The sequence below is a fragment of the Battus philenor genome, unplaced genomic scaffold (assembly GCF_028537555.1).
Source record: "Battus philenor isolate CCGP_79_NKW_IND1 unplaced genomic scaffold, ilBatPhil1.0.hap1 SCAF_10, whole genome shotgun sequence".
Lineage (NCBI taxonomy): Eukaryota > Metazoa > Arthropoda > Insecta > Lepidoptera > Papilionidae > Battus > Battus philenor.
Window position 1 is genome coordinate 2,227,823 of NW_027181662.1, and position 10,846 is coordinate 2,238,668.

General features: G+C 41.8%; 1 protein-coding gene across 1 annotated transcript in view; it reads right to left on the reverse strand.

Moving 5' to 3' along the window:
• The window catches only part of LOC137926505 (uncharacterized), a 47,264-nt gene extending 36,885 nt beyond the window's left edge, over positions 1-10,379 (reverse strand). Inside the window, exons 1-2 of the mRNA XM_068770123.1 lie at positions 10,191-10,379; positions 9,263-9,398 (exon numbers count right to left, since the gene is read on the reverse strand). Of these exons, the coding sequence (XP_068626224.1) occupies positions 9,263-9,398; positions 10,191-10,379 (325 nt within the window). The remainder of the gene's footprint in view (positions 1-9,262; positions 9,399-10,190) is intronic.
• Positions 10,380-10,846: the final 467 nt, after the last annotated feature.

The following is a 10,846-nucleotide window of genomic DNA, read 5'->3' on the forward strand; positions in this document are numbered from 1 at the left end:
CATACTTATTTCATCCTCACTATTTATTATCACTAAAAATCATTTACAATGATAGACAACTTCTTAAATTATTTGTTTAATAGATTTTAACTTTATTATAGAATAATCAAAAGACATTACATTGACATTACATTACATATGAGCGTATTTTAAAACTGTACCCAAAAGTCCATAATAGTGTTACTAATGTTATGAAGCATTTATAAAGATATAGACAAGACTATATTATATACTACTATATGTAGTGATATAATGTAACATACGAAATATTTCTATAATGGAGTTTAATTGTAACATTATAAACATGAACAGATCTTTGCTATCGGAAAATAATTATGTCTATATTACCTGCACTATCCTATTAAAATAATGCTTTGTATCTGGTGTTTGGATGGATTTAAATAATTATAAATCAATCCTATATTAACGCATTTGACTTAAAAATAAACCATTATATATTAACATTTTTATAACGAATCGTTTAAATTATTAAACTTATAGTTTAACTTAAACTTCGAATTCTTAATTTATTAAAAGAAAAATGTTTTATATAATGATGTAACACTATGAAATAGATTAGGTTTCCGATAGCATTTGATATATGATCTCAGGGAAATGAAAATGTCATAACTAACAGACGTTTACCGTATTCAGTCACGCTGTTGAAATTTCATAGTCGATCTAAAAGTTCGTATATTTGTTAAAGTCATGAATGTTCGCGAAATAATAAATTTAACTTCATTATGTATTTTTATTTATTTACCTTTACTTTTGTTGCAATAAAATAGTTAATAAAATCGAGATAATATTGAACAGAAAAATCTTTTAACACGGTAACTGCGTTATAAGTTCGTATAATATCAAATAATAATAGAATATAAGACAAGTCTAGCAATGTATTAAAAAGTTCAAATCCAAACAAATCTGTGATATCAAAAATTAAAGATAAAGATTGGAAAATAAAAATGTATCTCGTCGACCTAAGAGTAAAAAAGATGAGGAAAGGAAGTCGATGAAAGCAAGAAGGAATGAAAGAACAAAAATTGCAAGATATTGTAAAGGATAAAAGGAAAGAATAAAGAAATTGAGAAGTCTGAAAGTGAGTGTCGAATAAAGATAAAACTGAAAAATTTATGCGTAAATAAAGTCCCTGTCCCAAACTAGATAGGGGGTACGAGAGGCTCCTAATAGCGGGGGCCATAAAAAAAAGTTCATATAAACCCTAAAAGAACGTTTCTTTCCATTTCGACGTGAGGTCACATTCCTCACAGACACTGTAGGTTTTAATTATCTTTCAATCAATAACGCATTGATATATTACTGATTTTAATACATAAGTAAGAAAAGGTCCAATATTTAGCCACTTCCGCACATGCCAAACACAGAGTCACTAATCGGTGTAACATAACTCCTGAAGATGCCCCGTGGAGGGTTATAACACGTGTTGAGTAGTTTCGGCCGGACTGGATCTCCGACTTGTCAACAGGGGATCCGTCAGCACATGCGTGCGCTGGCAGGGGGAGTCGGTCGTGGACTTAACATGGGCGACTCCCTCTGCAATGCGTATGCTTTCGGGCTGGCGGGTTGCAGAGGAGGTGGTCACTCTTTCTGACCATCGCCACATCGTTTTCGATGTTGCGATCCGCAGGCCCGTCGCTGACTCTGGCGGCCGTGACGGCAGCACTACGCGACGCTGGTGTTTGAAGCGGCTAGACAAAGACCGGCTAGAGGCCGCCGCCTGCGTCGCCGATTGGCCGAACGCCGAAGAGGTTCTGTCCGAACCGGAGAGGGGAGCGAACTGGTTCCGGGAGATATTGACGCAAATTTGCGACGCGTCGATGCCCCGGGCCGGTCGTCCCAAGCGCAGGGGGGTGCACTGGTGGTCGGCGGAAATTGCGGAACTCCGCAAGGTCTGCTTGCTGAGCCGCCGCCGGTACACCCGAGCCCGAAGGAGGCGAAGGCAAGCTCCGGAGGAGGAGATGGCCAGACTGTACAGGGAGTACCGGGCGGCTACAAAGGCGTTGCAGAAGGCGGTAGCTGGCGCCAAGGCTCGGTGTTGGGTCGAGCTCCTGCAGGGACTCGACAGGGATCCGTGGGGGCGTCCATACCGAATAGTGCTGGGAAAACTCCGGCCATGGATGCCCCCGACGACGGAGACCTTAGAACCGGTCTTTCTGAGGAGGGTAGTAGATACTCTTTTTCCGGAAGATCGGTCAAGTCCCTCCGCGCACCCCCCGGCACAGCCGTGGGAGTGGACGGATGAGACGAGGGTAACGGCGCAGGAGCTGGATCGAGCCGTGAGCCGTCTCAGAGCGCGAAACACCGCGCCGGGGCCCGACGGAATACCGGGTCGGGTCTGGGTACTTAGTCTGGCGTCTTTGGGGGGTAAGCTAGCGGAGCTTTTCACGAGCTGTCTCCGCCGAGCCACGTTCCCCACGCCTTGGAAGGAGGCACGATTGGTCCTCTTGAGGAAAGAAGGCAGGGCCGTAGAATCTCCCTCTGCGTACCGTCCCATATGCCTGCTGGACGAGTGCGGCAAGCTGTTCGAAAGGATAATTGCCGCTCGTATCGGCGAGCATCTGTCTCGCGTCGGCCCCGATCTTGCTGACAGCCAGTTTGGCTTCCGTCGAGGGCGTTCGACCGTCGACGCGATCATGCGCGTTCGGTCCTTGTCGGAGCAGGCCGTGTCGCGGGGTGGTGTAGCGTTGGCGATAAGCCTCGACATCGTCAACGCTTTCAACTCACTGCCCTGGGATGCGATAAGGGAGGGACTGATCCAGCATGAGGTCCCTCCCTGCCTGCGAGGCGTCATCGGCGATTACTTGCGAGACAGGTACATCGTGTACATGGACCAAAACGGAAGGAGTAACCGGAGGGAGATCAAGCGCGGGGTGCCGCAGGGGTCGGTCCTAGGACCACTCTTGTGGAACCTCGCGTACGATGCGGTTCTGCAAGTCAGTCTCCCCGCCGGCGTGAGCGTCGTTTGTTACGCCGACGACACGCTGGTAGTCGCCAGCGGAGACAACTTCGAGAGGACCAGGGAGCTCGCCGAGCTTGGGACGGAAGTCGTCGTCGCTAAAATACGCGAGCTGGGGTTGAAAATAGCGCCAAACAAGACCGAGGCGCTATGGTTCCACCGGTTGCCTCGAACGAGGGAACCTCCCGACTCGCGCGTTCGCGTCGGTGGGCACGATGTCACGGTGGGGCGGTACATGAAGTATCTCGGCCTCACTTTGGACAGCCGCTGGGGCTTCGAAGAGCACTTCGATCGCCTCGTCCCCCGGATTGAGAGGATAGCGGGTGCCATGCATAGACTGCTGCCTAATCTCGGGGGACCCACGGAGGAAGTCCGCCGCCTCTATGCAGGGGTCGTACAGTCCGTAGCCTTGTACGGGGCGCCCGTGTGGGCAAAAAGGCTGGCGATTCGATGCTGTAGAACTAAGATCTACAGCGTCCAGCGGAGGATGGCCATACGGATCGTACGCGGATATCGCACGATATCGTTCGAGGCGGCGACAGTCCTGGCGCGCTTTCCGCCCCTGGACATTCTAGCGGAGTCGGATGCGAGGGTCTACGACCAAGTCCGCACCCTCCGCCGAGACGGCGGTGGCGAGCCGAACCGTGTGCTCGAGGCGGTCAGACGGCAGGAACGGCGCAGGGCGCTTGCGACGTGGCGCGCTAAGCTCTCGGAAGAGCGCTATGCGCGCAGACGCGTCGTTGGGGCGATCCTGCCCGTCTTAGAGGCCTGGATGCAGCGACGAGACGGAAGGCTCACCTACAGGCTTACGCAGATGATCACCGGGCACGGATGCTTTGGTGATTACCTGTGTAGGATTGGTCGCGAAGCGACGGCGAACTGCTTCCACTGCGGAGGAGCCGCCCAGGATTCCGCCTCGCACACGTTTGCGGTCTGCCCGGCGTGGCAGTCGGAGCGGCGGATTCTGGCGGACGAGATCGGACAGGACCTTTCCTTGCCAGCAATCGTGTCGGCGATGCTGAGTGGGTCATCGGCGTGGAGGGCCGTGGCCTCTTTTTGTGAGACCGTCATGGTCCAGAAGGAGGCAGCCGAACGGGATCGGCAGAGGACAGATCCCGCTCGGACACGACGCCGTCAGCGCAGAGACGTGCCTCGCGATGGCCCTCCGAGGAATGGTGCTCCCCTACCATGAACGGGGCCTTCGGAGTCGCGGGAGTTTAGGGTGGGGGCCCTAAACTCCCATTAGCTTCGGCGACTCTGAGGCGGACGATGGTTCGACGTGGTCCCAAACCATCGTAATAGTACCACGACGGTTTCGGGGGTAGTGTATCCACGCATACCCCGGGACGGGCTATCGAAAAATAGCAAGGCGCAAGGGAAGACCGCGTGGCGATCCCTGACCGGGAGATACCGCGGTCCCCCGTTTAGCGCAGAGGGCGACCACCGGGGGGGGGGGGTTTAGTGGGTAGGAATCCCACATACCCCTGTCCTTCCCCCAGAGGCAGGGCATCTTGAATACCGGAAGATTTCCCCCACCGAAACAAAAAAAAAAAAACGTGTTGAGTAGTTTGGCGGTGGCGGTTGTGTGATTCGCGTTTTTTGCCGCATACGCATTTATCAGCAGGCTGGCGGGCGGCGCACTTTATTGCATGACTATCACTGCATGTGCGGAAGTGGCTAAATAATGGTCCTTTTCTTACTTAGGATGGACTTCCGCGAAGTAACACCTGATTCCATTAAATATTTAATACATAAATATGTAGCTAGATTTTTAAATCATACGAACAGATTAGGTATAAATAATAATAAATTTGTGAGTAAAATTTGGCTGAGATATTGCTGCCGCAATAAGAGATAGAACGCTTATTTTCTTTACGCACACGTTTCAAGGTATGTGTAGGTTAATATGACGGCAGCAGTAACCGTGTTAAATAAAATTACATTTAACAGTTGATAATAAAGTCAGACGTCCCACCTATTAGATATCTAATTCTACTTCAGATTGACAACGAACGCAAATTGACTTGGAGACAGCGAACTTTCTACAAAGCTTCTAAACTAAGCGCATACCAAAACTGTAAGGTAAATTTCCGCACGTAGGAAGTTAGTTCGTAAGAATTTCCCTTTGTCTCGCTCCCTTCATTTTCAGTGGAACGTTGTGAATGCAACAGGGTTTATGATGAAGAAAAAAAAATTTCAAACTAATTCGTATGTGTACTTCTACTATACATATATACATATCTAAGTGAATGTACGGATTTTTGTTAAACATTAAGATACACCATTCCGTGTCGATTCTATGTCGCATATGGGTTATTTCGGGGTATGGGTTATTATATAAGGTCTTAAGACAATAATATGGTCATTTTTTATTCATTGTCATGAAAAGCCTTACTCAATAGCCGATTATAGATTTGCAACTAAAAAAAGGCTTTACAGTGTAGTGTCAGGCACAGATTATATTTTATAGTAGTCGAAAAATAGTGGATGTAGTCCGCTTCTAAACGGTCCGAATGGAAATCTATAGGCTGAAATAATGTTTATGTTATATAGACTAAATGTTTATGTTATGACTAAATGTAAATGTTTATGTTATAAAGATAAATTATATAGTCAATGAGCATATATTCTTTAGGCTCACAGGGTAGGATAATTATTTTTGTAAGTAGTAATTACAATTAGGTTTTTTTATTATAAGTTTTCACAGCTAGTTTTATATGTACATGACTTCACGTATAATATCACAGTGTAACGTATTATAGCATAATACTGTGGGGTAATTCTGCTAACGAAAACAAGATTTTTGAGTCTTTGAGGAAATTTAAATTAAATATTGTTAATTATATTATCTTTTACCTGTGTCCAGTATATGTATGTCCAGGAAACATTATTGACATTTCCCATAAAGTGCGATATGCACAAAGAAGTGTGATTTACGCAAAAAATTACATAAAAACCGTGCTATACACAAAAAGTGTGATATACTGAAAAAGTGTGGTGTACATAAAGTATGATATGCACACAAAAATGTGCCCAAAAAAAGTATGATTTACACGAAATATTGTGATGTATACAAAAAATGTTAGTTACCCAAAAAAGTGATTTTCACAGAAAGTGTGACATACATGAAAAAGTGTGATTTACTCAAAAAAGTGTGATGTGCACATAAAGTGTGATATACACAAAAAGTGTGATATACCCGAAAAAGTGTGATTTACGCAAATACCAGTAACAAAAACAAATGGCATCTACCTAAGTCTCGACTTCATCGAGTTATCAAATCTTCCTTCCAACAATATATACGATTCAACAAAATAATTCCAGATAATGTTTAGAAAGTTTCTATTGCTTGATTTAAAAAAAGTCAAAGAACTTTTGTATTCTAAGGATTACTTTATTTAATTACTTATTTAAAGATATCACTAACTTCCGAAGGAATCGTTGTCTTCGGGGTAATTAAATGTCAAAAAAACATAGTCTTTTAAAATAATACGGACTGTATTATTTTTGTTAATTAATATAATGGAATAGGCGTTTGTCTTCCATCTCACCTTTTGGAAAGTGTAGATGAAGACGAAGGTGGTACACGCCCTTCTAAAAGAAACCTGTTCACTCTACTCTTAAAGGCTCCAGAGTTCAACTCATCAGAAAAAATAGACCCAAGCAGGTCGTTCAAAATCTTGGCGACTCTCGCCAAAAATGAGCTTGTCAAACCGTTAAGTTCGACTTTAGGGTATGTCAACAACGTATCATAAAAAAATTTGATTTTTAGTAAGATAAGGCGCAGAGTTGACTCTGTGTTTGGCACTAATCGGTGTAACATTTAACTCCTGAAGATACCGCGTGGAGGGGTGAAACACGTGTTGAGTGATGAAACACGTGGTGGTAGTTGTGTGATTCGCATTGTTTGCTGCATATGCATTTATCAGCGGGCAGGCGGGCGGTGCACTTTGTTGCATTACTACCACTGCATGTGCGGAAGTGGCTAAATATTGGCCCTTTTCTTACTTAGGATGGACTTCCGCAAGGTAACGCCTGATTCCATTAAATATTTTGTTTTTTAATTTAATAGGACTAAAACATTTTTTTTAGTCATAAAAAATATTAGCTTAGTTTGTCTCACCACAGAATTATTGGTGCGGAATAAGTCTATAACTATATTAGAGGGAATCTCGTTAAATATCCTGATGGCACGTAAGAAGGTATTGTAACTTATGTATTAGAAAATATAGGTTGTGACATACAACATAATCCTATATATTCGTGTTAGGAACAATCCTATTTGAATAACTGATTCAATGCTGCTTTAAGGTGAAATTGATCATATGTATACCAATACAATTTTTACTAAATACGGCACCAATAACTTAAACACAACTTAGCGATAACTGGTATTGAAATATACTTCTTCTTTTGAGGCGATTGATGCATATGCAATGCATAGGCCTCTAAGATCGCAGCGGTAACCGTCTTGCGCTGCTTGCATCCAGCGACTTCTAGCCTTGAATATGTCGAGGACACCTAATGGGAAGCCAACTCACACCGCGTCTACCTGCTAATGGTTGCTCATATGAGTTTTCGGCTCCAAAGGCTATTGGTTGAGCTATGTGTCCCGCCCGCTACCATTTCAGACGAGCAATCCTTCGAATTACGTCAGTGACCTTGGTTCTTCTGCAGAAGTCATAATTCCTGATTCGATCTCTCAGGGAAACCTCGAGTATAGCCCCCTCCATCGCTCCCTAAGTGACTTTGTGCCCTTCTGTGATGCCTGTCGTAAGTTACAACGATTCGGATGCGTGTGTCACCTATTAATTATAAATACCGTCACCTATAACCTTAAATCTCTAGGACATTTCAATATAAGGTCCTGAAATCGTTTTCAACTGAAAACTATATATATATATCAGCCAGGTAAGACGATTGAGTCGTTATCCTAAGCGTGTAGTAAGTATTAGTATGAGGCGAGGTTCTCTAGGAATTCCTTTCAGCAGGTTACTCCATGGAATATCGACTCAAGTGAGCTATGAAAAGAAATAAATAAAAGTTAGAGAGAAAGATATAGTGAAGGAAGGAAGAAGAGAGGATGCGAAATTATGTGAAGGATGGAAGAAGAAAAATTAATTATAAAATATTGAAAAATCTTAACTATTCAGGAATGGAATTCTCACGGAGGAAATTACATATAACGATTTTTAAAATTAACACAACGTCTCATTAAGTTCTTTTCGTTATAGTTGTAAATATTTTTCGTTGAAGCGTTGAAAAAATATTATTAATTTTACTTCACACTTTGCCCTATTTTTGAATTGTGTCAAAACTAAAACAATTTCGCATCGCCGCGAAGCTAAAGTATTAAAGTTTCGCATGCGGAACTTGAATGTAAAATAAACAGGCTAGTAGGTAAAGAAGACATCGCCAAAGTAAACCGACTAAAACTCGCTACACTTTGGATTTTTGCCGACAAAACATCATATAATTGCAAATGTTGGTCTTATCTGAATCAAAGTCCCGTAAAAATAGCATTACCAGGCAGATAAAACCCGGAATAGCAGCGACCCAAACGTTAGTACCTTTATCTAGCTGAGACTCTGCAGTTACTTCCTAACTTATTGGATACGTACGCAAAATAATGCCATAAATACAATCCTCGCAAAACTTTTTATTTCGCCGACGTGAATTTTGTACTGTAAAGATTGATATACCTTCACATATATGTGGACATTTCGGAATAACTCATATACTTTTTTTAGATACGATTTTATAACTTTATGATTCATTTATTTTAAGTATATGTTGTCATAATAAAATTGTTAAAATTAAATAGCAGTCGGTGAATGGCGGTTGAAGCCTTAATATTCCAAAGTAGATACCAGTTCGCTTACAAGGTGGAAAGACAACCTCGTTAAAGAAAAATAAAGATAAACAAAATATTAAAATGAAAATTGTAATAAAAGTAGTCCAGTAGAAAATGGACAAACAAACGAGGAGATGTATGAACGGTAATTGAATGAAAAGAAGTGAGAGAATTCAAGAAAGACGATAGAAAAGCGAAAAAAGAAAATTTAAAATGGACTAAATTTTTTGAAAAAATTGTCACCCAGTACCCAAGACAAGAAAATGTACGGGAGGTCCCCAATTACGTGGGGCATTTAAAAAAGAAACCTTGTTAAGGTCCTCAAAAGATGCTGGAAGCAGGCCGATATTTATTGATAATTTCGAGTCTTAATCTAAGATATACTCAATTTTAAATTTGGAACACAGTTATTAAAATTGTTTCCAACTTACCGACTACATCTAGCCTGGAAGCAGCTGTAAAATGTGGAAAGGTGTGAGCGTTCTGAATGACCTCACAGCTATAGTTCCCGCTGAGGTTCGGCGTCACGCGTAGTAACACCACGTGAGTTTCGTTCGAGTTCATTCTCTGTTAAACATGGCACAGTTTATATATACATCATTTAATTTTAGTACTATTCAGTGAGATCGCATGGTAGTGGATTTATTCTATTTTTATTTTAAAGTAGGACGTTGGTTGATGTCTACTAAAATCCATCACGTCATCATCTTTATATCTTGAACGGTGTCTTTCAATACTAAATAAAGACATCCCTGAGAAAGCTAGATTTCTTTGAGAATCCATAGTCAAAGTAAAACAAGAACAGTTTGTCTTTCTGGCCTCCTTGGATTCGCTTATTTGAAGAATGAATGTCCTTACCAGCATTCATAATAAACATCGATTTAAGTGACATTGCTAGGTTAGCTAGGATCTTGATTCAGGCTATTATATCATCTTTTTCTTTTAAACCCATAGAAGCCAATTGCAAGGTATAGGCACCACACAAAGATATCTATAGGAGATATATCATAATTGACACGCTTTGCAGTTGGGATAATAATCACAGTGAGATACAAAAAAGAGAAGAACGTCCATTTTCAAATTGGACAGATGAGGTAAGTGAGATCATCAGAAGACGCTATATGCAGGTCACTATAAACCAATCTTAATAAAATGTATTTGTATGTCTGTCTTAATAACATATCTAAACATAGTATTCGAATTTCAAATGTTAACAGTTATATATAAAAAATATTTAATACAAAGAACTAATTTTAGATTCGGATCAAAGGAAGTGAGAATTCCTTTGAACCGGATAAAGGTTGAATAAGTACTATATATATCATAGTTGAAATAAATGTTAAAATAAGATATACTCACATCGATTTTAATTCCGTTAACAGGCGTCACCCTAGTCGTTGGTGTTTCTAAAGGTGTATATCTGTAAAACTCCTGGGTACCCTTGTACCACTGTACTGAGTATATTTCACTGTCGTGCACTTCATGTATACATGCCATAGTTACGTTCCTTCCACGTTGTACTACCCGCGGTGTGATCCTGAGTTCCATGGTACGGAACCCTCCTGCTTCTGTTGACAAAGAAAGAACTTTCTTTAACAATTTTAGGTCATAGAATTTTTTTTTTCTCTGATGATAAGTGATGACGAGGTTTACGATAGAACTTGCTTGTCTAGACGAAACCTTTTCGCTCTTTTATCGAAGGTTCATTAGTTATCAACTCCTTGGCTGTTCATACTATAAAAGTATTAGCAAAACGATTATTGCGGATAGAAGATATTTCAACCATGAAGGGATATCGTGAATCCGACAGTCTTGTTGTCCGATGAAAGAAAGGAGATTGTAGAATTATTAGGTGTAATTCCGCTACATACTCTTCAAAATGTAGGATGTAGAATAATGATAAACTGACCACTTTTCGCAGATGATCCAAGCTTTGAAGCTCAGTGCTGATCAAAGCAACGTTACTGATTAGCCTCTTGGCTCTGTATGGAGTCCAAAGTTTGGAGCTGGTACTT